Genomic DNA, 25,612 nt, shown 5'->3' on the forward strand with positions numbered 1-25,612 from the left:
CCGCCCACCTCTCCACCCAGCTCTTGTAGTTGGGGATGTCCTTGGCGTAGAGCAGCTTGTTGGAGGGTGAGTCCTTGCCCAGCTTGTGCTCCGACGTGGAGCAGGAGTCCATGAAGGTCTGGGCTACCACCGACAGGCAGGCGTCCGTGATGCTGCTCTTGTGGATGTCGAACACGAACTGAGGGTTCTTGATCACGTTCACCCAGAAGCGCAGGGGCAGGCTGCAGGCAGGCGGGCGCAGGCAGCGTCAGAGGGGCCTCGGCCACCCCCGGGGCACAGCGGGAAGGGCTGACCTGTGGCCTCCCCGTCCTCCTGCCTCCAGTCTGCACAGCGACTGTGGGGCTCCACGCAGCCGGGGAGACGGGCCCAGACAGCCCGGCAGTGAGGGCTGCACCCCTGCCCACAGTCCCAGGGAGAAGGGTGCACACCCAGAGGCGCTGTCACCTGGGGTCACTCGTGTGCGCAGCCGGGGTCCTCCAGGCCTGAGTGCCTGTTCAGGGCCCACTCAGCTCCCCTGTTCCTGCCCACGCGAGTCTTGGTAACAAGACCAGGAAGGGCTCCCGGAGACAACTGACCTCCGACCCCAAACACCAATCTGTTTGACAGCCACTAGCCGGGCTAAAAGCTCTAGCCGTGTGTCACTAAGCTAAAAATTCAGGTCCTTGGCTGCACCAGTTACGTCAGGTACTCCCAGCTGCACCTGGCCACGTGGCCAGCACACACCTGGAAACTTCCGTCATCCTAGGAATGCCCCAGGATGATGCTGACCTGCACGACGCTGCCTCCCCCCATGCCCTGTGGACCCCCTCAAAGTCTGTGGGCAGCAGAGGTGGACATGAAGGCCCCGGTGGGCTCACTCAGAGGGAGTGAGGCTCGGGCAGCAGCGGCACACACAGAGGCCAGGGCACTGGGAGGGGTCAGGGGACGAGGAGGGAGAGGCCAGAGGCACAGAGCTCCTGAGGACCAGGCCCACCCTGCCGGGGTGCCCCGCCCGCTCTGGAGGTGAGAGCCCGACCGGTAGTGGCTGCTGGCCTGGGGGCCTGGGCTAGGAGGGGGTCGCTGTCCCATCACCCTCGCTGCTGTAGGCAGCACGGGCTGGGCCCCCGAGCCATATCTCACACAGGTCACACCAGCACACCATCCTGTACGCCCAGTGAATACACCTATGCGCACACGCCCCCGCAAGATGGTCAGCAGCTTCTCGTCCCAGGTGAGTCAGGGAGGCCCGCGTGGAGGGGACCAGCCCCGCGCCCCCGTGTGCACACGCCCTGCGAACTGGGCAGCAGATTCTCGTGCTGGGTGAGTCAGGGAGCCCCGCGTGGAGGGGACCGACTGTGCGCCCACGTGCGCACATGCCCTGCAAGCTGGGCAGCAGCTTCTCGTGCCGGGTGAGTCAGGGGGGCCCGCGTGGAGGGGACCGGGCCCGCGCCCCCGTGCGCACACGCCCCACAAGCTGAGCAGCAGCTTCTCGTGCCGGGTGAGTCACGGGGGCCCGCGTGGAGGGGACCGGGCCCGCGCCCCCGTGCGCACACGCCCCACAAGCTGAGCAGCAGCTTCTCGTGCCGGGTGAGTCACGGGGGCCCGCGTGGAGGGGACTGGCCGCGCCCCCGTGCGCACACGCCCCACAAGCTGGGCAGCAGCTTCTCGTGCCGGGTGAGTCACGGGGCCCGCGTGGAGGGGACTGGCCGCCGCCCCGCCCCCCCCCGTACCAGTTGCTCTTCCAAGTGTGGCGCACGTCCGCGTCGTGGATCTGGTGCTGGTCGGCCTGCTCGTCCAGGAAGTCGAACATGTACTTGATGGCCAGCGGCAGAGCCGAGCCGCGGTGTGCCGTGCTGAAGATGGTCTCGAACAGGTCGTCCACGAACTTCTGCAGCGTGCCCTGGGGGCGGGGCGGGGGCGGGGCACAGCTCAGGGGCTGCCCCGCCCCTCCCAGGCACCCCCACCCCGCCCCCGGCCCCCCCCGCCCCAGGAACTCCTCACCCCCGGCCCGCCCCCCCACCTTAGTGGCCAGCAACCGTGTCAGGTAGATCTCTGAGACCATCTTGCTGCCGCGGTCACCCTCGCGCTGGTCCAGGTGGTCGTGGTTCTTGACCAGATGCCACAGCTTGGTGCCGCTCTCCAGGTCGGGTGTGATCATGGGCGTGCGCGAGCGCAGGCTGTCGGGGCTGCTGGCCGTGCGCAGCATGCTCTCTGCGGGCACCCCACCATCAGTCGTGGCGTCCAGTACCCTCACCCGCCCGCCCGCCTGGCTGGGGACCCTGGCTGAGCCTTGGTGTCCCCATCTGAAACCTAGGGGGAGCCATGCCCTGGGATGACACATGTGATGGCCTCGAGGAGCCCGTGCTGCCCAGGGCAAGGCCAAGTGGCCCAGGGACAGGCCATGACTAAGCCATCCCAGGCAGCCCCACGGTGCCTGGGGCAAGGGTCCTGTCCCGGTCAGTGGCCTGCCCCTGCCCCCGCCGGCCGGTCCTCACCATATCTGCTGAGGGACTTGGTGAAGGTGGAGGAGTTGGAGATGTTGTAGGCGGACGTCTGCTTGGGCACCAGGGCCACTGAGGACCCATCTGTCACCTGCGGACGGAGGACCAGGTGACATGGGAACCACCACCCGGAGCCGGTCTCTCCCCTGGGCCTCAGCCTCCCGGGCCCAGGACCTGCAGGGCGGCAGGGAGCGCGGCAGCTCACCCGGTAGTGCGCCAGGGCGGCAGGGAGCGCGGCCCACACGGCGAGCGCAGCCGCGGCAGCTTACCTGGTAGTGCGCCAGCGTGTTGAGCCTCTTCCAGTCGTTGTCGATCTTGGTGGTGACGTCCTCGTCCTGCAGGATGATACGGGCCATGCGGCCCTGCCGCCACTCTGCGGGGGAGGGGAGGGTCCCGGCGCCCTGAGTGGACGCTGGGCAGCAGAGGGGCAGGCCCTGCCTCCAGTCCACGTCCTGTCTGCACTGAGCTGCAGCCCTATATCCCACCCCAGGCGGCCCCAGGGACCCTGTGTGTGCCCTCCTCCCAGCCTGGCGCTCAGGCCTCCCTCCACTGCCCAGCCTTGTCCACCACGGGACCAGACCGGCCCAGACCAGCTCTTCTCTACTTTCCCTCCCTACTTATCCTCCTGGTGAGCCAGTGAGCCCCCAGCTTTAGATGCAAATGGGACCCCACCCTCGACAGCTTCTACCACCCTGGGGAGGAGTCTGGGGAGCCCACCCAAGATCACAGCCCTGCCCTCCCACCGTCCGGGCCAGCGCCCCTCCCGGACTCACCCAGGTCCATGTCCCCAGCCTTGGGCCGTTGGGAGTAGGGGACGCCCTTGTACACGGCATCCAGCAACTTCTCCTTGACCTGCGTCACCGTGTCACAGTTCAGCCCCTTTACCGGCACCTCTGGCGCGTTCTCATTCTCGGGGTTTACGCAGTTCAGGGTCTGAGGATGGGAGAACGCGAGATCAGCTCCCTGCGCCTCGCTGGGCAGTGGGCGGGGAAGGGTGTGTGGACACGGGCGGGCGGGTAGGCGGGGTTTGGGGAGTGGCTGGCGGGTGGGCGGGGTTTGGGGTGGGGGTGGGCAGATGGGTGGGGTTTATGTGAGTGGCGGGCGGGAGGGCGGGGCTTGGGGCATGTGGCTGGCCCCCGACTTCCCCCTTTCGCACCAGTGTCTTGTAGTCAATCTGCTGCCGGATGAGCTTGTCCTCGCTCAGCGAGTAGCGAGCCTCGCCCGTGATGGCGTCGATGGGGCCCTTCTCCATCTGCTGCTTGATGGCGCAGTAGAGCATGAAGAGCGGCTCCCCTGCGCACTCCTGCGGGCATGGGCCGGGGGCGTCAGGCTCTGGCCCGGCGCCGGCCCTGGCCCTGCCGGAAGGGCAACTCAGCCCACCCGAGAACCCCGCTCCCAAAGTGCAAGGAGGAAGTGATCAAAGCCCTTGACTGGAAACCGTCCCCCTGGTGGGTCTGAAACTCCCAGAGGAAAGCTCAGCAGGGGCCCTGGGGGACAGGCGGCCTGGTGTCGGGAGGACTGCGGGCCCAGCTCCACTCCTGCCCAGGGCCGCCGGTGCCGCCCACGGATGAGGCCAGGCCCGGCCCCAGCACTGGGTGTGACCGTCGCCCGCGGGAAGTCAGGGACCCCCTGCCCCTCCGTCCGCTGCTCCAGAGCATGCGGTCAACACAGTCCCGGAGCAGACACTTGCCTGGTGCGCCTGGGCGCCTCTGTGCTGCCCAACCCCCACCTCACGTCCCTCCCACGTCCCGCTGCTCCCCTGCCACCCAGCGCGCCCCGCGTCCGGGCCTCCACCAGTGACCAGGGCTCCACCCCTCGGGTCTTCCCGCCCCAGAGGACCCCACTGCGGACCCCACCCAAGGTGCCTCTCAGAAAGGCGCTGGGCCTCATTGCTGTCCCGGGGTGCCCGCGCCCGCGGGTCTGACGCCCCTGTAACTGGTCTTGCATGCTTCCCTGCCGTCTCCCCTCTGGGGTGGAGGCCGCCCAAAGGCCAGGCCAAGTGTGGCGCTCCTGTCACACCCCCAGTGCAGGGTGGGGGTCAGGGGAGCCTCTGCGGACACCACTGGACAACAGGCACCATGAAGGAACAGCTGTTGGGGGAGGGCTCCTAGCTCCAACTGAGTCCCTGCCTGGGCCAGACATGTAGCCTCCGTCTCGGCAGCCCTGGGGCTTGGGGGTGAGTGAGACACAGGCAGACGGCTGCCCAGCCCGCTCCAGCTCCTTGGCCCCTGGCCCCCCGAACACGGCCTCGAACTGGGTGCTCCCGCCTTTAATCAGGCAGTGTGATTAAAGAGATGGCTGCCCAGGCGTGGCTGTGAGTGCAGATCGCCCCTCAACCCTCCATCCAACAGCATGCCCATCTCTCAAGGTGTTTTGCCTGTAAACTTGGCTTCATAGCGTCGTAAACATAAAACAGCTCGAAAACATGAAGTCTCTGTAACACACACACGAGCACATCACATGGGCTGCAAACCACTATATTTTACAAGCAGCAGCCAGCCCCGTTCCTGCCGCCCTCCTGCATGAGCTGGCCGTGTGCTGAGCCACCTTCCCCCAGACCAGCCCGCCCGGCCCCCCTCTCTGGACCTCGCGTCCACCCCTGGGCCTCCAGTCTCCGTCTGGCTACCCCCTGCCCCACCCCCACGCCTCTGCTCACCCTACACAGACCTATCCATGCCCTCACTGCTGCCCCTTCCCGTCGGCCCTGCGGCCCAGCAGGGCTATCATGACTGCTGAGCTGCAGCGGCCAGCCTCAGCCCCCAGCATAGACGACGGGAAGGCCCACCATCTTCCCCGACATGGGACACCACCAAGGCCCAAGGCCACATCCACCCGGGCACACAGAGAGGACCGGACCCGGGCCGCCTGCCACCCGGGCACACAGAGAGGACCGGGCCCGGGCCGCCTGTCACCTGGGCACACAGAGAGGACCAGACCCGGGCTGCCCGTCACGGGGTCACACAGAGAGGACCAGATCCGGGCCGCCTGTCACGGGGCTGCATGGCCGCTTCCTCATCCACTGTGGAGCACTGACCGCGGGAACACTAGGCCCGCCTGCCAAGCCTTCGGGTTTGTCGAGGGAAGTCAGACACACCTCAGGGTTGGACAACCTCCCAGCTCTAAAACGCAGGTGACCCACTGAGCTGCTCACAGCCCCAGTGAGGCCCATCTGCACCCATGTCCAGCCACCCACAGGCTATATACCCCGTTCCAATAGCCTGGCTCCCCAGGGCTGGTCTCCAGGGCTTGGGGGTAACTGTCTGGGCAACAACAGGAGGAAGCCCGGGTGGCTGCCCCCTCCTCAGCACGGGGTCGACGGGAGTGCCCCCCACCAGGCACCTCCTCAGGCTGGGCCAGCACAGGGGCTGAATCAGACGCCCTGCCCAGGGGCTCCGTGTGAGCCTTGGTCTGGGCCACAGGGACCACATGAACCCCACATGGCCTGGACCTCCAGCCCGCTCAGCCACGTGCGGCCATCCACCCCCACGAGAGCCAGGCGTGCACCCTGCCTCGGCTGCTCAGGGAGGACAGGACGGCCTCTGGAGACGCCAGTGGACAGACGCGTGTCCCGGGGGTGTCACACCAGGGTCTTGGCCCCTCCGTGCCTCCAGGTTGAGGACCCGTGGCAGGCACCTGCAGCCCCCACCCCCACACAGGCCCCCACGGCCACCCACCTTGAGGAACTTGTACAGAAGGAAAGTGAACCAGTTGGTTAGCATCTTCTCGGCCACTGACTCAGTCCTGGAACAGAGCACGTGGGGTGACCTCGGGCCCACCCGACCCCCACTGCCTCAGGGCCAGTGGTCAGGCCTGGCCTCAGAGCACGTGTCACCCAGCGACAAGGATCCCAGACAGGGCATACCCCAGGTGGGTCCCCAGAGTCGCCTCAGCAGTGCCTGGGCTGGGCCAGTGGACGCACTGCCGCAGGGGTGGGCGGGCAGGGGTGTGGGTGAGCCAGGCTGTGGGTGGGCACAGGAATGCCCAGGGCACAGTGGGCAGACAGGTTGTAGGTGGGCAGGGGTACACAGGCATGGGGCAGAGGGACGCAGGCAGGGAGGGGGCGTGGGCGGGCAGGAGCACAGGGAAGTGGGGGCTACAGGGGGGCAGTGGGCAGGGACACAGGGGTGCAGGTGGGTGGGGCCACAAGGGGGCGGGGGCGGGGGCGGGGGTGGGGCGGGGACGCACCGGCGCAGCAGCAGCTTGGGGTGGTTCTTGCTCTCCAGATTCTTCTCGATGAGGTCGGACAACAGCTGCTTGAGCACGCCCGTGGCATACTCCATCTCGCCCTGCAGGGCCGTCATGATAAGCGAGGCCACGTTGCCGCGGTCCCGCATGGAGAAGCTGCGCTGGGCCTCCAGCGTGCGGATGAAGGTCAGCAGGAAGTGCTTCTTGGTCAGCAGCTGGCCGAACAGCGTCAGCGACTTCTCCACATTGGCCTGCACCTGGGGGACCGCAGGCCTGCTCAGATCTAAGAAGCACCAGCCCCTTCTGGCTGAGGGACCGTGCAGGCCTGGGCGTCCAGTCACCCATCACCCTGGCGGGACCCCAAGCCCCAAGTCCTCGCAGAATGGCTATGGCCTGGCAGCTACATGAGAAGCCCATGGTGGGCAGAGGTCTGGGCACAGCGGTGAGGTGTCTGCCCCACCTCCCTCTGCACGGCCTGGCTCCAACAGCTCAGAGGAAGCCTGGTGTCCACTGGCACCAGGAGTGCCCGTCCGCGGCCACTGACGCCAGCACCAACACAGAAACCCCTCTCCCCACCGCACAGCGGACACTGAAGTCCGGACAGGGGCGTGGCTCTTTGGGGTCTCCCAGCACAGGGGTGGGACACGGGGGTGGGATGCAGGCATGGCTGGCTCCAGGGCCCCACGTGTTCGCTCTTTTCTGCCCCAGAGCTTACTGAAGCAGAAGGGACACAGGCTCCCAGCTCAGGCGGGACACACAGTCACATCTAAGACCCGTCACATAGCACAGCGGACCACAACCCCGGGAGAGACACCTGCCAGGACAGGGAGCCCCCGCGCGGCGCCACCCCGGGAAGCAAGCAGCAGTGAGCAGCCCAGGGCCCCTGCCAGTGACGGGAAGGCCTGCTGAGGTGTCGCTAGAGAGGAGGTCTCCACCCACAGAGCCACCTGGGATGGGATCGGAGCCCCGACATCCTAGGGGTGCGGGGAAGGGATGGCCCTGCCCACAAAGCATGACAGACTGGACTTGCTGAGTCCTGCCAGTTCTGAACCGGGGCGTGGGCTCCTGGCCAGCCACTGGGGCGCCCAGGAGGATGTGGGAGCCAGCCCACTCCCCTTCAGCAGGCTGGCCAGCGTGGGTGGTGCATGGTGGACCAGAGGCCCAGAGAAACTGCTGGGCCCCGGGAGCCCAGGCTAGGGGTGGTTTGCTGGCACCAGGCCCCCCTCCCAGGAGGCTCGGGCTGGCCCCCAGGCCCCCGCTGCTCCAGGGCCCCAGGACCCCCACGGAGAGGGCCGGCAGCCCACCTCCATCTCCTTGAGCACTGGGTGGTCCTCGATCCCCGGGAAGAGCACGCGCATGGCGTAGGTGCGGTAGTCCAGGAAGGGGATGCCGGCGCCGTCCAGGTCGTTGGTCAACTCGTGGATGTCCGTCTGCAGCTCGGCAAAGGCTGCGGCCAGACGAGGCATCAAGGTGGTTGCCCGGCCCCACCCACCCCACACAGGGTCCTGCGGGACCCACCCGGCCCTGCCCACCCGCCAGCCCTGCCCACCCGACACTCAGAGTCTTGCTGGGCCTGCCCGGCTGTGTCCCCCACCCCCGAGCTGCTGCAGACGTAACCGAGACGAGGGCAGAGATCGGGCTGGGCTGGGGGCCCCGGTCCCAGAGGCCGGGGTGCTTGTGGCTGCCCTGGCTCTGGCTGCCTGGGAGGGAGCAGAGCTGTCCACCACTCAGGCCAGCGGGCCCCCAACATGCCCGCCCGTTCGGGGCGGCTCCGCAGTTCTCAGAACATTCCAGAGCTGTGAGGTGTGCACTGTCTGGTCAGGAGCCAGAGGGCGCCGGGCATGTCAGGGGCGCTGAACAGGAGCCAGTCCTCACCTCCCTGTCTGCTGCTGGGCATCTGCTCTGGGGCCCCTCGTTCTCATGAGTGCCCTGCACCGAAAGGGCTCTGAGAGGCACGCGTGGGCTGGGCTCTGAGTAGACGCCCACCCTTCTCCCGCTGGCTGACGGCTCCGGCCAGAAAAGCCAGCCAGCTGGATGGCAGCCAGCGCAGGTCCAGGCTGCTGCCCGGAGCCCACACGGGCACACAGGCGCTGAACCCACCAGGGTCCCAGTGGCCCCGGCCGGGGTGCCCACCCCTCACGCCCACCCACTGGTCCCACAGCAGTCATGCCCTTAGCACTGAGCTCTGGAGGGGCAGCCTCTGCTCCGTGGGGATGAGCCACTGGTCTCCCCTGGACACACAGGCACCCTGGGGACGCCCTCGGCCCTCCCCCTGAGCCTCCACCCCCAAGCCACTTCTCAGATTTCCGGCCTGCAGAGCTCCTCCCACTCTCAGGCCGCCCCCGCCCCTGGGGTCCACCTCCCGGTTGGGGGCTCTTGCGGGCAGGGGGCACGTGACCAGGTGCACGGACACCAAGCCTGCCCTCTGGGGTCGTCCTGTCACCGCACAGGGAGGAGTCCCAGAAGACGGGTTCTGGGGACAGGAGGCCTGGCTGGGCTGCAGACACCGGACACAGCACAGGGGACGCGGCCGCGGCCTGACCGGCTTTTCCCCACTCACTCTCCAGGGCAGGACAGACTCCCGCTCCACTGGGTGACTCAGAACAGGGGCCAGGCAGAAGGCCGTGCACACAGAGAGGCCCCCCGCCCCCGGGCCACCCCCGGCCACCCGACGGAACAACGTACACGGGCTCGTGGATCACTGACCACCCACCACGCCCGGGGAAAGGGCGCCACGCCGCCCTCAGCAGCAGGCGCAGTGTCCCCGCACCTGGACGCGTGTCCGTTCACACGCAAGGAAGACTGAGACACCGTGTGTCCACCCGGCATCCTCCAGCCAGGCTGGGACACAAGCAGGGGCTTCTGGCGGGGTCTGTCTGAGGGACCACCCCACAAAGGCCCCATTCGGACCTCCCCTGCCTCCCTGGACCAAGCCCGGCACAGCAAGGCCTATGGGAGCGTAGGAGACGAGTGGATTCGGTGGGCAGCGCGGCCCAGTTCAGCGGCAGGGCCAGCCCCGCCCAGCCCCGCCCCCCGAGCCTGCCCCCTGAGCCCGCCCCGGTCCCCGCCCCAGCCCCGCCTCCCGCCCACCTTCCTTGCACTCCAGGGCCACACGAGACTCCAGGTTGTCCATTTGCAGCTGCAGGCGCTTCAGGGTGCGGTCGGCGTCCCGCGACTTGCGCTTGTAGGCGATGAGCACGGCCACGATGACCAGCAGCAGGAGGCCCCCGCCCCCGCCGATGCCCACGATGGCGGGCAGCGTCAGCAGGCTGTCCGAGTACATCTGCAGCACCCCTGGCGAGAACTCGAAGCCGCCGGCCCGGACCTGGGGGCGCAGGTCGCTCAGGGGGTGCCCGGCGCCCACGGCTCAGGGCCCCGCGAGCTTGGCAGGGTGGGGCGTGCAGGCGCTGGGGGGCTCCCTCCGGGGTGGGTGGCCCTGAGTGGGGCGCCGGGGGCGTGGACCCACCGTGACCTTGTGCTGCCCGGTGAGGTTGGGCGACTCGCAGAGCAGCTGCGTCTCGGACACGGTGAGGGCGCACGGCGTCGAGCCGATGAGCACCGTGTAGTTGAGGCGAGAGTTGCCAGGCGCCGGCGGCAGCAGGTTGCGGCCCTGCGGGCAGGATGGGGTGAGCCAGCCGCAGCCGCCGCCAATCAGCCTCCGCCCCCCACGCCGACCCCGCGCGGCCCACCTTGAGGATGAGCGGCGAGCTGGGCTTCAGCTCCAGCAGGCCGGTGGGGCTGAGCGGCTCCAGCACGGGGTCCGGATAGTAGAGGAAAGACGAGGTGTTGAGCACCAGCAGAGCGCGCACGTCGTCCATGACGAAGCCCAGCTCGTCCGGCCGCTCCCCGAGCTCGGGTGGGCTGCGCACGCCATTGTCCACCGACGGGGCCCGGCATACCATGGTGGTGTCGTTGTACACCAGGCAGCTCTGGGGATGCAGGGCAGGGGCCGCTGGGCTGGCTGCTCCACGAGGGGCCAGGCGCCAGCAGCGGCACACCCACCCTCCCTGGGACCCCCCAAGCACGGCCTCGATGGCAGGCGTGGGGGGCAGGGCCCAGCAGGGACTCACATTTTCCCTCTCAACGCCGCCGTACTTGGCTCGGATGCGCGGTTCGCGGACAGTGGCCAGGTTGGTGCCCGTGACTGTTAGAAGGGTCCCTCCACTAAAAGATGAGGGTGGTAGGAGTCACAGATGGGACACCCGGGGCCCCTTTCCCCAGGGCCCAGCACAAACGGGAGGCACAGACACCCCACCTGGCCTCCCAAGAGGTGGTCAAGGGCTAAAGCCTCTTGGCACCGCGCTGGGTGGCGGGACGGCGTGAGGGCTGAGCCGAGAGCCGGCAGCAGGGGCCCCGAGCCACGTGCTGGTCTCTGGCGGCTCAGGACTGGGGTCGCGGGGCTCAGGGTGGGCAGATCAAGGGCTGCGGGGCTTAGAGCAGGGGGGAGGCCCCCAGGGGTGCCCTGACCTGTTGATGCTCCACTCAGGGTCAATCCTCAGGATGGTGGGGTCCTCGGTGTAGTTGTACTTGACCTCGGGGTTGGTGAGCTGAGCGCGGTTGATGTTGACAACTATGGGGACGCTGCCCGGGCTCTGCCCCGGAGGCGTCAGACACCGGATCTCCCGGGAATTCCTCCTGGAGGGGCGGCGGGGCGGGGGCAGTGAGGCGCCTCCAACCTGCCTGAGCATCCAGGCTCCACCACCACAGGCTGCAGGCATGTCACTGGCCACGTCCCACTCTGGCCTCACCTGCCTCCCCGTGACACAGGCCACTGCGGGCCCTGCCTCCAGGCGGCTGAGGACTGTGGGAGTCACTTCCCCCGTCAGCCCCTGCCAGGGGCCAGGTGCTGTCTGTGCCCCTGTGCGGTACGTCCCCAGCTGAGAGGCGGGTCTGGGATCCAAGCTCCCTCTCTAGGGGACACCCCCACCCCCGCATCTGCCTCCTCTGTGGTGTCAGCTGATGAATCTGGCTGTGTCTCGATCCACAGAGCCAGGCCCACAGGCACCAGGAGCAGGCCTGCTGGGCAGGAAGGGGCTCACTGGGCCTCAAGGCAGCCCTGTGACAGCCCCATCGATCGCCCAGGGCTGGCTAGCTGGACGGACCCCACAGTTTCAATGTCCGACCAACGGGGCCAGACCCCATGCTCAGGGCCAGAGCCCCATGCTCAGGGTCAGAGCCCCACGCTCAGGGTCAGAGCTCCATGTTCACGGCCAGAGCCCCACGCTCAGGGTCAGAGCCCCACGCTCAGGGTCAGAGCCTCACGCTCAGGCTCAGACCCAGGGTCAGAGCCCATGCTCAGGGTCAGAGCTTCACACTCAGGGTCAGAGCTCCACACTCACGGCCAGAGCCCCACGCTCAGGGTCAGAGCCTCACGCTCAGGCTCAGACCCAGGGCCAGAGCCCCATGCTCAGGGTCAGAGCCCCACGCTCAGGGTCAGAGCTTCACGCTCATGGCCAGAGCCCCACGCTCAGGGTCAGAGCTCCACGCTCATGGCCAGAGCCCCACGCTCAGGGTTAGAGCTCCACGCTCACGGCCAGAGCTCCACGCTCACGGCCAGAGCCTCACGCTCAGGCTCAGACCCAGGGTCAGAGCCCATGCTCAGGGTCAGAGCTTCACACTCAGGGACCACACTCAGGGCCAGAGCCCCACGCTCAGGGTCAGAGCCCCACGCTCAGGGCTCCTGCTTCCTGGAAGGACACACACGATGCACTCACTCCCCCACCCCCATCGTCTCTGATCTGAAAACAGGCTAATCCCAAGTCTGGGCCATGAGCTGGCGAAACGGGCTGCTGAAGTGGGGGTGCTGGGTCACCCTACGGGGCAGCCAGCCCGGTCACCGCCTGCACCTGCCTGTCCCCTCAGTGCCTACAACCACAGCCGCCAGGCCCGCACGCGGCAGGCTGCAAACACCAATAATTAGTCTGATAACGGGTAATTACCGCAGGAAAATATTTAAAGGCTCGCTCCATTATCATCCCTAATCTAAAATTATCCACTTCAAGGCTCCCGGCTTTTGTTAAGATTCCCTTTCTCTCTCTTAAGAATTTCTCTAAACGGCTGTGCTCTGGGGGCATCAGCCCAGGGTAGGGCTCGGCGGCCGCCCCTCAGGCCAGGCCCCGCCCACCCAGGCCCCGCCCACCTGCTCTGGAGGAAGCCTGTCTCCATGGTAACCTTCTCCTCTCTAGGTTTCCATAGTGATTACCCCAGCCAGGCTCGCCACAGTCCCCCTTGTTTCCCAGGCAACGGAGGGGGCGCCCAGCCATCTGAACCAACCGCCACCCAGGGCAGGCGGGGCGAGCCTGGGGTCCCCACATACCAGGAGAAGGAGCAGGGCCGGCCGCCGACCGACACCGCCACATCGCTGCCCGCGTTCAGGTGGCTGCCCTCGATGCCAATCCAGGTGCCCCCCGAAAGGGGCCCGCGGGCAGGGCTCACGCGGTAGAAGGTCGGCGTCTGGGAAGAGAAGGGACGGGCTGGGGCTCCGAGAAGCCCAGGTCTGTGCGCACTGGGTCTGGGACGGCGCCCACAGGCAGGGTCCCATGTGCAAAGGGGCCCCTGAGTCAGGCCCTGGAGATGAGCAGCGCGGGGCTGGGGCCGTCATTCGAGGTCACCTGAACCCCGGGCCACCTCCATGGACGAGTTGTTGGGGGGGCCCCTTGTCCCCTAGGGCCTGGGAGGAGAGGTCGCAGGGCAGGAGGGCGGGCTTACCACAAAGGTGAAGCGCTTGGGCGACAGGGCGCGGTAGCGAGGGGAGCAGTCCCGCACGCACACTTCCACCAGGGCGTCGTGGGCCCGCACGGTGCTGGCGTCCCCGATCTCACAGACGATCCTGTGGGCACGCGGGGGCCTCAGCAGCCGCAGCACCAGCCCCACCCAATCGCCGGCCGCGTCCCACAGGCCCCGTCCCACTCACTGCTAGGCGCTAACATACTCGCTACCCACTGGGCTGCACAGCACCTTGCCCCTGCCCCGCCCACACAGGCCCCGCCCACTCTACCCCTCCCACCATCTGGCCCCACCCCACAGGTCCGGCCCGCCCATACAGGCCCCACCCACTCTGCCATGGCCCCGCAGGCCCCGCCCCCACTTGCTGCTTGGGTCTGACATACTCTGCTCTCCACTGGGCTGCACAGCACCTTGACGTGCACGCCCCGCAGGGCACGCCCCCACCCCTGCAGGCCCCGCCCCGCAGGCCCCATCCACCCTCTTGCCCCGCCCCACTCACTGCTCTGCGCTGATGTACTCGCTCTCCACCGGGCTGCATAGCACCTTGCCCACGCGCACGCCCAGCCGCACATCCTCGAAGCGCAGCCCCAGGTTCTCGCCCGTGATGGTGAGCCGCGTGCCGCCCTGCCGCGGGCCCGTCTCAGGGGACAGCTGTGCGAAGAGGGGACAGCTGGGGCGATGGCCGGGTGTCGGAGCCCCCCCACCGACCCCGGGCCACAGGCTTGGGGGCGCGCCTACCTTGAGGATCTTGGGATCGGCACAGCGGCTGCTGCCGTGGCGAGCGTGCATCCATTCGGCAGGCGAGTCTGCGGGGCAGTGAGGACGCAGGGAGCAGCGGCGCTCGGCCACGCACCAGCCGCACTCGAAGCGAGGGTCGGCCTTGAGGCAGAGGCCGCAGCTCTCCCGCAGGGCGGGACACTTGTACAGGTGGGCTGCAGAGAGGACAGGGGTCAGTGGCCGCCCGCAGGCCCGCCCCCCAGGCCGCCCTGCACCCGGCTCACCCTGGATATTCTGCGGGTTGTCGATGACGAAGTGGCCATTCCACACCACGGACAGGTTCACAGGCAGGTCGCTGACGTCGTTGCCCTCGTAGGAGTACTGCAGCGGCAGGAAGAGGGTCAGGCCACGCAGCCGGGCCTGCGTGTCCCTCGTGGCCACCTCCAGCACCAGCCACTGGTGGCAGGCCTGGCAGCACAGGGTCTGGGGGCCGATCTGCACCCCGACACCCAACATCCCCCCGCCCGTCCCGGCATCCATCCCCACCACACCCCCGCCCAAGCCAGCCGAGGGCCCAAGTGTCTGCCCCCATCCAGCCGCTCCTCTGCACATAGGCGGCTGCCACCCCCGCCCTCCAGCAGCCACAGGACCACAGCCTCCAGGGTGACCCCCACTAGGACGCCAGGACTCCCCCGCACTCCCTGGGCACACGTCAAGGACACTTCCTCATCTCCAGGCGGGCGCAACAAGCCCTCCCCTGGGACTGCCCTGAGTGTGACATATGTGTCCCTCGTGAGGGCTGCACCCCCCAAGCGCCCCCAGGCTGGGCTGGGCTCAGGGACACAGCCCTCCCGGGGAACCCAGCTGTGTCCCACTTTCTCAGCTGAAGACTTGCGCTCTGTCCCAGGGCAATTCATCATCATCTTATCTGCAGGAATGTAATTGGATCCTATCAAACTCCCCGATGCTTTCTTTTCCCTTCACATGGGGCTGCAGGAAAGACAAATGTGGGCCTGGAGGGGTTGGGGGGGGGTGGTGGACAGAGGTGACAGAGGCCCAGGGATGGGGAGAAGAGACAGCGGGCTTGGGGAGGCACAGGGAGGAAGGGGAGCCAGAGTGAGAGACAGGCGGAGGGCGGGGCCCACAGAAGCCAAGGAGGCAGACAGAAAACGGGACTGGCCAGGCAGGCAGGCAGGCGTGGGGACCCTAGGCGCCAGCCGACGGCCAACCTGCCCTGAGACTATGCTGACCCCTGGGCCCCAGGCCCACCTGGCCAGGACAGAGCCAAGAAAAATGGACCCTGACTTTGGACCTCATGCCCCTCCCCTAGGTTCTGGGGGCCTGGCAGATGACCCAGAGGCACCCACCCACCACTCAGGGCCTTGACCCATGCCAGGAGGCCCACTGCCGTCCTGAACAGATGGGGAGACCGCCTCAGGACCGCCAAGTCAGCCCTCTCCCCTCTCCCACAACGAGGTTCTAGCTCTGTGGACACCACCATCACTAAACTCACAGGATGCAATCCAAGGCCTTTGGAAGGTCACCCTGTCAGACGGGAGGCTCGAAGGGCGGCTGCCCACACCAGCCACCACGCACGGCGGCCACGTCCTGACACAGGACACCTCAAAGGAGCTGGTGCTGTCTCCCTGACCTCGGCCCCCAGGGATGTCCCTTGTGCCCTGAGCCCACCCAGGCCCCTCACCCACGTCTGAGATGGACAAGCTCCCTCCGAGCATCAGGGCGGCTCTGGGAGTGGCCCCTGCGGCCTGCTCACCTGGGACCTCCCAGCTGAGGGGCTGGTGTGGCCTGAGGGGGTGACCAGGGCGCTCCCTGCACGGGGCCCTTTTGCTAAAGCAGAAACCCACAGCACAGGGTCCCCGCGGGCGCCCTGGCGCTGAGCGGACTCACTGAGGAGTTCTGGCACTGCAGGCTGGAGCTGTTGAAGCGCACGGCGCCGACGCGGGCCGGGCCCCCAGGGAGGTGGAACAGGCACTCGTACCCCCGCTGGCCCGACTGCGGCTGCGGCAGATTCCGGGCGGTCAGGGTGATGGGCTTCACCACGCCCACCGGCACGTAGATCTGGGTGGAGGGCAGGATCTGTGGGCAGTCCTGGGGGTACAAGGCTGCAGCTGAGGCTGGAGGCGGAGGGCGGCTGCACGGGGCCCGATCTAGTATCGCACGCCCACCCCACACACAGGCATGCCAGCGGCACACCACGACCTGGGCAGGCCTGCCCCTGGGACCCTCACCAGAGGGGCCCCATCTGGGAGCAGCCGACAGGCCCCTGAGGCAGAAGCAGGCACGAGCTCTCGGCCGGGGGCCCGGGGAGTAGGTAAAAATAGTCAGAGCGGGCAGAAAAACAGCCCGGCCCCCAGGGCCAGCGTTTCAGCAACAATAACTGATGCAACGGCCCGGCTTGCTTGCAGCAGCGCTGGCGAGGCCGTGGAGGAGCCGGAGCCGGCCCGCGGGAGCCCCGCAGAAGGAGCTTTAAATAGAGACGCTGAAAACAGGCAGCTCCCGAGGCGGCAGGGCTGGCTCTGCAGAGGTTCCCAGGGCCCCTTTGGGCACCGAGGGAGCAGGGCAGGCCTGGCAGGCTGACCCCTGGCTGGGTCTGCAGGTGCCCCGGGGGCCACCTGCACACGGGCACTGGCCGGCACGTGGGCACTGACTGGCACACTGGCTGGCGCGCAGGCACCGACAGGCACACACGCGGGCACTGGCTGGCATGTGCGCGCTGATGGGCACACTGACTGGCACACGAGCACTGACTGGCACACTGGCTGGCACATGGGCACTGGCCAGCATGTGGGCAGACAGGCACACAGGCACTGGCCGGCACGTGGGTGCCGATGGCACACTCACTGGCACGCGGGCACTGGCCGGCAGAGCGTGTGGAGCTCAGGCCACAGCCCCACAGCAGCGGCCAGCAGGCACATGCCCACAGCAGCCAGCAGTGCCCAGCCCCCAGCCCGGGGCCCCCACTGCCCCTCCAGTGCTGTCAGGAGCCCCAGGGCCCCGCTCCCACCATCCCCTACCTCACCCCCTCTGCGGCCAGGAGCCAAGTGCTGCTGCTGTCCCCCGGGGGTCTCAGGGCACAGACCACCCCCATCAGGCCAGAGCCTCGTTGTGGCCTTGGCCTCTCAGGACCCTGGCCCCAGAGAGGGGTCGGCTCGGGCCTGGCGCAAGCCCTTTGAGCGGCTGAGGCCAGGCTGGGGGCAGGCGAGCGGTGTGGACACGAGCCCTCCCCAGCCCCGTCCGGGTCCACACGCGAACGAGGGGCCACGACTGCTGCTGCCCGTCCCCTCACACAGACCAAGGGAGCGTCCGGACGATGGCCCTCCATCCTGCTGCTGGGGGCACCACAGTCACGGGCCTTGGCAGGGCACATGACCCTGGTGTGAAACCCCCCACGCCCCACTGCTGCGGAGGCTGGACGGGGGCAGTCCCGGGCCTGGGCATGGGCCACTCCCACAGCATGGCGGCCCTCTGTCAGGGGCTCCACATGAGACCCCCACCAGGCCGTCCCCTCCCCACCATGCACTGGTGGCCCCCTTGAAGACAACTGAGCAGATGTGGAAGTGCAAGGACCCTGAGCCACCATCGCAGGCAGGAAGGCGCTGGGGAGCTGGGACCCAGGCCCCCATGACCTGAGCACGCGCTGAGGGGAGGGGGGTCACCCTGGAAGCCAACCTGACACTCCTTAGGGACAGCCCCACGTGACCTGGGATCAGCTGAGAGGGGGCGTCCCTGAAGTCAGCCCACCTCCAACAGGCCCCTTGACCCCGATTGCCCCTGCCCCCACCCGGCCTGAGCAGGGTCTACACCGGCTGCTCTGTGTCCACGGCCAAGCCCAGACAGGCGCCCTGCTGGGGGACCCCTGGGGGGCACCCTCTGCAGAACAGCTCAGACAGGCAGTGTGATCAGGGCCGGCCTGTGAGGACCAGGGCCCCCCTCACACGTCATTATACGGCCACCGCCAGCTGGCTCAGCCCACGGGCGGCCCCCAGGGCAGGCTGCACATCTGGGGCATCCACTCGCCCACTCCACCGGGTGCCCGCCTGCTCCCGGCTCCTTCCACCCGCTGCCAGCTTGTCCTGGACGTGCATCCTCACTGGGAAGTGGAAAAGCCAAGGCCCACGAGGCGCGGGGTGGGCGAGGGCAGCCAGGGCAGGTTCTGTGAGGGGTCCACACTGGCTCGTCCTCCTCCCTGGGCAAGTCCAGCCCCACCGCCCGGAACAAAGTCAGGGCTCTGCCCAGCCCCAGAGCTATCACCCCCAGTGACCGTCAAGGACCATGCGGCCTCACGGTGACTCTGGAGACCACCAGACACCTGCAACTCAGCCCAGCCCCCGTCCTCATGGAACTCCCTCCCCCCACCAGCATGCTGGACAGACGGCCCCTGCCCCCACTGTGCATGGACATGCCTTTGGCGTGTAGCCCCCAAGAGGTGACCCCCAGCCAACGCCACCGGCGACAGTCCCAGGCGGGACAGCCCTTCTGGCCAGCACCCCGCACACAGCTCCTCTGTGCCTCCAGCGCCAGCCCACAGCCCCGTACCTCGGACACGTTGACGCGGCCCTCTAGGAAGGAGCAGTCGGCGGCGCTGTGCGTGCACACGTGGCGGTACTTGCACCAGTGGCAGGGGAAGGAGCCGCTGACGCAGGACAGGCAGCTGCGGGAGACGCGGGCGGTGAGGCGGGGCCCCACCCACCCTGGGGCTGCGCCTCGCTGCCCAGAGCTGCTCACTGCCTGCCGGGGCTCCCCACCCCGCTCCCCCGACAGCCCCGTCAGACCCTCTCAAGGACAGAATCCTCTGAAGCCGGCACCAGGCCACTCAACTATCAACACTGAAAACGTATTTAGTGCAGCTGAGAGGCACATTCTTGTGTAATTTTTTTTTAATATATAGTTTTAGGGCTTCCCTGGTGGCTCAGATGATAAAGAATCTGCCTGCAATGTAGGAGATCCAGGTGTGATCCTTAGGTCGGGAAGATCCCCTGGAGGAAGGCATGGCAACCCACTCCAGTACTTTTGCCTGGAGAATCCCATGGACAGAGAAGCCTGGTGGGCTACAGTCCACGGGGTCACAGAGAGTCGGACACGACGGAGCAACTACTAGAGGCTTCTCTCGATTACCCGTCACCCAGCTGCACAGGGTGTCAGCCGCACCACTTGGGATCTTTGTGTGGCAGCATGCGGCGTCTAGTTCCCCGACCAGGGACCAAGCCCAGGCTCCTGCATTAAGAGCGTGGTGCTAACCACCGAACTACCAGGGGCGTCCTGAGAGGCATGTCTTAAATCCCACCTCTTCCTAATAAACTAAGATTTAAGCGTAGGTGGGACAGCCCCAGTGAAAGTTGGCTCCCTGACTGGAACAAGGCTCGCCGGGTGGGGGCCTGGACAGGCCACGGAGCCCCGCCCTGAACCCTCAGCTGCAACTCCAGGGAGCCCATGGCTCGGCCTCCACACAGCGCCTCGCCCCCTCCCAGCCTCTGGAACACAGCCCCCACCCCAAAGATCCCAGCCTGCCCAGCACGGGGAGGCCGGACCTCGATGGAGGAGCAACACCTAGGCCCCCAGTGGGTGCCCGTGAGCCGCCAGATGGGTGTCAGCCTGTGGGTTAGTCCGCAAAGACACAACTGAAAACCCAGGGCCTTGGCTCAAGGCTGACCCCGCCCAGGCTGGGCACCCTGCCCCACGTGCCCGGACCCAGGGGGACACACAGCCAGGCCCTCAGCGTCTCCCATCCTTCCTCTGAAGCCCCAGGAGAGCACCCATGGCCTGCCAGCCACGCCCCAGTGGCCCCCCAACCCCGGGGACCAGATCCTTCTGCCCCCAGGCGCCAGGTCCTGAGTGCCCACCCCTGGCCGGCCGTCTCCTGCCCAGACAAAGCAGCAGCGACCCTAGTGCCCTGCCTCACTCTGGTGCCCACGGCGCACAGGGGGTGAATCATTGCATCACACCCCCGCTGCCTCCTGAGCGCCGGGCGTCAGGCCTGAGAAGCTGCGAGTGGGGTGGGACACTCACGACTGGTGGACGCTACAGTTGTAGAAGACGAAGTCCACGGACGCGAATTTCTTGCCCGTCTCCTTGGACTTCAAGTAGAGCTTGACCACCCGCTGGTCTCCTGCGCAAGCAGCACAAGCCGGGTCACCAGGGCCCCACGTTGGCCCCGGGAGCCAGCGCAGGGCCTTGCCGAGGACCCTCCCCTCCACCAGGGGCCCAGTGCCCACCCCAGTGGGCGGGGACTGGCTGCAGTCTTTCCCCTGCCACCTTGCGCTGACCAAGGCCCCCCGCCTCGACTGGAGGGCCCCGCGGCCTCACCCTGGCCCCGAGTGATGGGCGCCACCTCCCGGGCCGAGGGGGTGCGGCAGTGGATCCGGCCGTCCTCCAGAACGCCCTCAGACTCAGTGAAGTCCTCGAAGGAGCAGTTGATGCCGGCCGAGAGGTCGGGCACGTTCCAGGCCTGCAGCACGAGCTGGGGGGTGGGGCAGGGGACAGGGTGAGCAGCCCAGGGGGACCCCCAGCCCGCCCCGGGCCCCGCCCCACCCAGGGCCCCGCCCACCCAGGGCTCCGCCCCGCCCCACCACGGGCAGCCGCACTCACCGGAACCTGAGATGTAGTCACGGACACGTTGCGAGGCTGCACGCTTAGCTGCACGCACTGCAGCAGGTCAGCGGCGAAGCGCTGGGGCTCCGTGGCCCGCTCGCAGGCGTCCTGGCGGGAGCAGCTGCAGGCGGGGGCGTGGGCTGGGCTCGGGCAGGAGGCCAGAGGGGCTCCAGGCCACCCTGCACCCTGTCCTGGCCCGGGGGTGTTGGGCCTCCGACACTCGGTAGCTCACAGGATGCCCACCACCCCCAACCGGACCCAGGGGAGTTAGCACTAGGCCAGGGCCTCCAGACTCTCCGCGAGGCTGCCCGGGCCAGACTCACATGCTGTGCAGGACACACCAGCCGCAGTGGGGGTCCCGGGACCCCAGGCACAGCTCACACGACGTGTACTGCACACAGCTCTCCACGGGCACCCGCGTCACCTGGCGGAGGACCCTTGAAGTCAGGCTCGCCCCCAGACACCGGGAGCCCCCGTCTCAGGCCCTCCTTATGCCTCATCCACTCGAGGGTCACCGCAGTCCTGCCCAAGTCAGGCCACGCAGACCTGCCTCTCTGCAGACAGTAGCGGGCCCGGGAGACGGCTCTGTCCGTCCTGGGAGTCACCCGGTCCCTCCTGCCCTGCTGCGCCCCGACATTCCCGAGGGAGCCACAGGCCCCAGTCCTCAGCCGGGAGGTGGGTGGGCCTGCTCACCCCGACCTCGGCCGCTCCCAAGGCGGAGTGACGGCGGGGGCCAGGGCCGGGGGGCAAAGGAGGAGGCAGCTGCCAGGAGGGACAGAGGCCTGGCCTCACCTGCTGCTCCCGCTGCCAGGGGTCAGCAGGCGGGGCAGAGGGCAGCGGCGGGCTCCAGGCAGGCTGGGCAGAAGCAGCACAGCGCGTGGCCTGGAGGAAGCGGCCAGGCCAGAGCCAGGAGCCAGGGACCCCGGACGCTCCCCCTCCAACGCCAGCCCCCAGCCTGGAGGCATTCATCGGGCGTTCATCCCCAGGGGTGCCCAGTTGGTCAGGGAGGAGGTCCGGCGGGCTGGTGAGCCCCCCCAGCTCCTGGGGCGCCCACCTGCTTCTCTGTCATGGCATACAGGTACCGGCGGTCAGGGCTGAGCACCAGGTCACGCAGAATGGGGCTGCCCTCCTGGGCCACCACGCTCTCGTAGGCCAGCGCCGGGCGGCCGCCAGGGTTCGAGAGGTCCACCAGGATCTGTGGGGACGAGACCCACGCTGTGCGTGTGTGTCGGGGGGGTCTTCCTGCCCCAGCCCCTCCCGGAGGAGCCTGGCAGGACCACTGCACCTGGAGCACCTCGTCAGGCGGCGCAGACCACAGCCCAGGCGCGGGGGTCCCCAGGGGCAGACCAGTGCCGCCCGGCAACCGCCCCACCCCCGTCTCCAGGGCCACAGCCCAGGCAGGGGCCGCGGGCCAGGCCGGCGTCCCGGGGAAGGGCTGTTTGTGCAGAGGGGAGGAGACACGTGGATGTCCGGTGCAGATAGAGGGCCCCCCGCCTTGGGCAGGAGACTGAGGGGCTGCTCCAAGAGGGGGGCACCCCGGCTAGAAGGCAGGAGGGGCAGGCATGGCACCGGCGCTGAAAGGTATCCCAAGCCCCGAACAAGCTGGGCGCTAATCAGCCAGCTCTTCCCTGCCGCTCGCAAGGCTGCAAGTATTTTTAGCTGCTTTTACCAAACAAATGTATTTAATTAACAGCGAGAGACCCAAGGGGCTTTCCAGAGAGAGGACCCGTGGGGCAGCGTCCTGCCGGCTAGGTCCAGCCCGCAGGGCTGGCTCCGGGCTGGGGGCTCCTCCCAGGCCGCGTGGGGCCCTCGGCCCACCTCCACCGCGGCCCAGCAGCCCTGCTCCTTGCCCCTCATTCACAGGATGCGGCGGGGCGGGCCTGACTGGCCGGCAGACACCCCCGGCTCAGGCCAGCTCCCACGGGGGCGGGCGTCCCCGGGCGGAGGCTATGGGGCAGGGGGAGGGGAGGGAGGGATGGGGGTGGGGGGGCCGCATTCCTGAGGGCCCGCGGCCCCCCCACATCCGCTCAGCTGCTGCCCCGCCAGGCGGGCGGGCTTAAGTCAAACCAGACCCGGAAGAGGCGAGTCCAGCTGGGCTGTGGGGGGGTTGGGGGGCCGGACTGGGCCTAGAGCTGCCCAAACAGCCTGGGGGAGCCAGGGCGGGGGGCCACAGCAGCCCAGCCTTCATCCCCCAGGCTGGGCCTGGAGGGGACCCCACAGGCAGCCCCAGGCCAAGGAGGCCAGGAGTCCGGCCTGTGCCCCAGCCCAGCCCAGACGTGCCCTGACTGTGCGGACTCTGCCTCAGTGTCCCCCCACCCCCTCAGTGTCCCCCCCGACCCCTCAGCGTCCCCCCTGACCCCCTCAGTGTCCCCCCCGACCTCTCAGCATCCCCCCCTCGACCCCCTCAGCGTCCCCCCCACATACCCTGTGTCCCCTCCACACACCCTCAGCATCCCCCTGTCCCCCACCCCACAGCCACTCAGGGACTAAATGACCCAGCAGATGGCGCCCGGGCGAGCAGGCCCCACAGCAAACCCCCAGAGCCAGCCAACCAGGCCGACAGGCCCAGGCTGGAATGCGGCCAGGCGGTGGGGAACTGCCGGCTGGAGGCAGGGCAGGGCGCCGGGGATGCAAAGGGCCCTTGCAGATGCACCGCCCACCCCCAGACCCCGGGGAGGCCTGCCTGGGCCTGGCCTGACTGACCACACCCGGACCTGGGCAGGGAGCCCTCGGGAGGGTGCTGAACCGGGCCAGTGTTGGGCCCCAGGCTCTCCCTGCAGACGCCCTGACCCTCCCCTCTCAGGGCAGAGAATACCGGCCGGGCTGTGGGTGAGGCCTGGGGGCGCCCACCCTGGGGGATGGGGGAGACACTGCAGGGAAGGCCCGCATGGGGGGTGCACGCTGGAGCGGGGGTGGGGGCGCAGCCAGCCAGGTTCCGGAATGCCACCACCCCCAGGCCCACAGCCGCGGGCTGACCGACTCCAACAGGTGGCTGCCAACAGCTGCGGCCGGAGCGTGCCTGTCCAGCTGTCCACCCGCCAGGCGCCGTCCACCACCCACCTGCCGGCACGGGGCAGCCCCTGGCCCTTACACACGCGAGGCTGCCCCGTTTCTGGAGGGCGCAGAGCGCCGGGGGTGCTGGGGAGGCAGGTGCCCCCACACTGCGTGCTGGGCAACCCCCTGGCCAGGCTCAGCAGGGGCCCAGCCCACGGGTGCCAGTCAGGGCTTCTGGCCAGTCCTGGGGCCCGCACGAGCCGCCAGGGCTGATTTTAGGGCTGCCGGGCCCTGGAGCCCACAGAAAGGGAATCCCATGTCCCCCGACCTGCCCGAGAAGCCAGGAGCCGGGACCGCCAGTTGCACCTGGGGCAAAGCAGGGGAGGGGGTGGCCGGCCGCCAGGGGAGCATTCCAGGGAGAAGGGGCGTGCGGGGCAGGCACGGGGCCAGCCAGCTGGCAGGACGGCAGGACACACACACCCCTGCCTCCAGCTGCCACCCGAGGGCCACCCGCTGGGGCAGCAGGCCTGCAGGAGCTCGGGGGAGACGGCCACACAGGCTGGCTCCATCCCAGCGTCCCGGCCGACAGGACCCCGGAGCCCAGGGCACAGCACAGGCAGGTCCTGCACAGGGACCCCGGCCCCGGGGCCCCTCCAGCCAGCTGACCCCACACCCCTCGCCATGAGGCCCTGGCCAGCGGCTGCGGGCAGGCAGCTGACGGCCCGGCCAGGTCAGCTGTCCGTCCAGCCCAGAGCCAACAAAGGGTCCATTCTCCGGGCCAAGGGCGGGCGGGGGCCCTGGGAGGACGTCTGGGCCATGCAGGCTGCTTGCCAAGGCCGGCACGCGCCCTCGCCGCCTGGAGGCAGGGGGCTGCCTGACTTGGCCCTCTCAGGAGGGGAAAGTGCCCTGTCCTGCCCAACCCAAGACAACCCGATTCCTGCTATGAAGCGGGGGCACCCTGGCTGACCCCTCCTGGTCTCCAAGCAGAGGAAGAGGCAGTGGGCCGCGGGGCTGAGACCGCATGGGTGCCCTCCTCCTGTAGACGCTGGAGCCCAGCCTGCTCCCTGTCCCCAGGGGACAGCGGCCCCTGCTCCCCACCTCCCTGCTGGTCAGGCCTGAGGCCCCCGACAGGCCTGCTCCCGGACCTTTCCCACCCCTCACGGGCCACCTTGGCACCCCCTGCTCTGGCTGGGGGCTGCTCCAGGCCCCGTCCCGGTCCGTTCTCAGGAAGGCCAGAAGGAATCTGATACTGAAAAAGCAATTAGCGATTTCCTCTTGGTGGTAATTAGGTAATTAAAACAGGACTTGCAGGAGGCCTGAGGGCTGTACTTGGGCCAGACACACCTGGTGAGGTGGGAGCGGGGGCCCAGGAATCTCATGCTTCCTGTCCTCGATTCTCAACACACAGACCAGCCCACAAGCAGTGGTCCTCCCTGATCCTCGGTCTCCTCGTCTGACTGCAGACGACCCACGCACCGCACTGAGAAGTAACAACTTCACAGCTCCGACGGGGGTGGCGCGTGGAGGGGGGCCCCCCAAGGCTGAGCCCTGCAAGGGAGGAGGGGACAGCTGCCCGCAGAGTCCGCCCTCGGCTGTGGAGGCTGCACAGAGCTGGGATGGGGGCTGCAGAAGTTGCTGGGCCTCCTCTCACAGGCAGGGGCCACGGCCAGGGATGCCAAGGGCAGGCAGCGGTGACCATCTGGCCAGAGGTCCTTGCTGCAAGCCCTGCACCCACCCCCCTTGCAACAGCAGCTGACGCAGTGACCCTACTTTCCAGAACGACTGGGAGCCCCAGACCAGACCTCTGTGGTCTATGCTGCCCACCACAGGGTGCCCAGAGATCTGTCTACCACGCGCAGGACAGGCCCAATCCCTCCCGCACGGCGAGGGCCCCTCTGACC

General features: G+C 68.3%; 1 protein-coding gene across 5 annotated transcripts in view; it reads right to left on the reverse strand.

Annotated features, from left to right (window-relative positions):
- Positions 1 to 25,612, reverse strand: part of PLXNA1 (plexin A1) — a 101,749-nt gene that overhangs the window by 64,994 nt on the left and 11,143 nt on the right. For all 5 annotated transcript variants that reach the window (XM_086368976.1, XM_086368977.1, XM_086368973.1 and 2 more), the window contains 27 exons: positions 21,772 to 21,912; positions 21,041 to 21,141; positions 20,715 to 20,838; positions 20,433 to 20,586; positions 20,136 to 20,235; positions 18,666 to 18,780; positions 16,017 to 16,217; positions 14,393 to 14,489; positions 14,130 to 14,323; positions 13,891 to 14,042; positions 13,374 to 13,494; positions 12,982 to 13,118; positions 11,133 to 11,300; positions 10,736 to 10,829; positions 10,355 to 10,594; positions 10,132 to 10,275; positions 9,756 to 9,990; positions 7,970 to 8,112; positions 6,666 to 6,922; positions 6,155 to 6,221; positions 3,637 to 3,783; positions 3,254 to 3,413; positions 2,750 to 2,853; positions 2,475 to 2,571; positions 2,000 to 2,190; positions 1,710 to 1,879; positions 9 to 221 (listed from right to left, as the gene is read on the reverse strand). In XM_086368976.1, coding sequence (XP_086225102.1) covers positions 9 to 221; positions 1,710 to 1,879; positions 2,000 to 2,190; positions 2,475 to 2,571; positions 2,750 to 2,853; positions 3,254 to 3,413; positions 3,637 to 3,783; positions 6,155 to 6,221; positions 6,666 to 6,922; positions 7,970 to 8,112; positions 9,756 to 9,990; positions 10,132 to 10,275; positions 10,355 to 10,594; positions 10,736 to 10,829; positions 11,133 to 11,300; positions 12,982 to 13,118; positions 13,374 to 13,494; positions 13,891 to 14,042; positions 14,130 to 14,323; positions 14,393 to 14,489; positions 16,017 to 16,217; positions 18,666 to 18,780; positions 20,136 to 20,235; positions 20,433 to 20,586; positions 20,715 to 20,838; positions 21,041 to 21,141; positions 21,772 to 21,912 — 4,067 coding nt within the window. The remainder of the gene's footprint in view (positions 1 to 8; positions 222 to 1,709; positions 1,880 to 1,999; positions 2,191 to 2,474; positions 2,572 to 2,749; positions 2,854 to 3,253; positions 3,414 to 3,636; positions 3,784 to 6,154; positions 6,222 to 6,665; positions 6,923 to 7,969; positions 8,113 to 9,755; positions 9,991 to 10,131; positions 10,276 to 10,354; positions 10,595 to 10,735; positions 10,830 to 11,132; positions 11,301 to 12,981; positions 13,119 to 13,373; positions 13,495 to 13,890; positions 14,043 to 14,129; positions 14,324 to 14,392; positions 14,490 to 16,016; positions 16,218 to 18,665; positions 18,781 to 20,135; positions 20,236 to 20,432; positions 20,587 to 20,714; positions 20,839 to 21,040; positions 21,142 to 21,771; positions 21,913 to 25,612) is intronic.

Source organism: Bos grunniens, chromosome 22, assembly GCF_055505025.1.
Source record: "Bos grunniens cultivar Pamir isolate PY7600 chromosome 22, Bosgru_T2T1.0, whole genome shotgun sequence".
Lineage (NCBI taxonomy): Eukaryota > Metazoa > Chordata > Mammalia > Artiodactyla > Bovidae > Bos > Bos grunniens.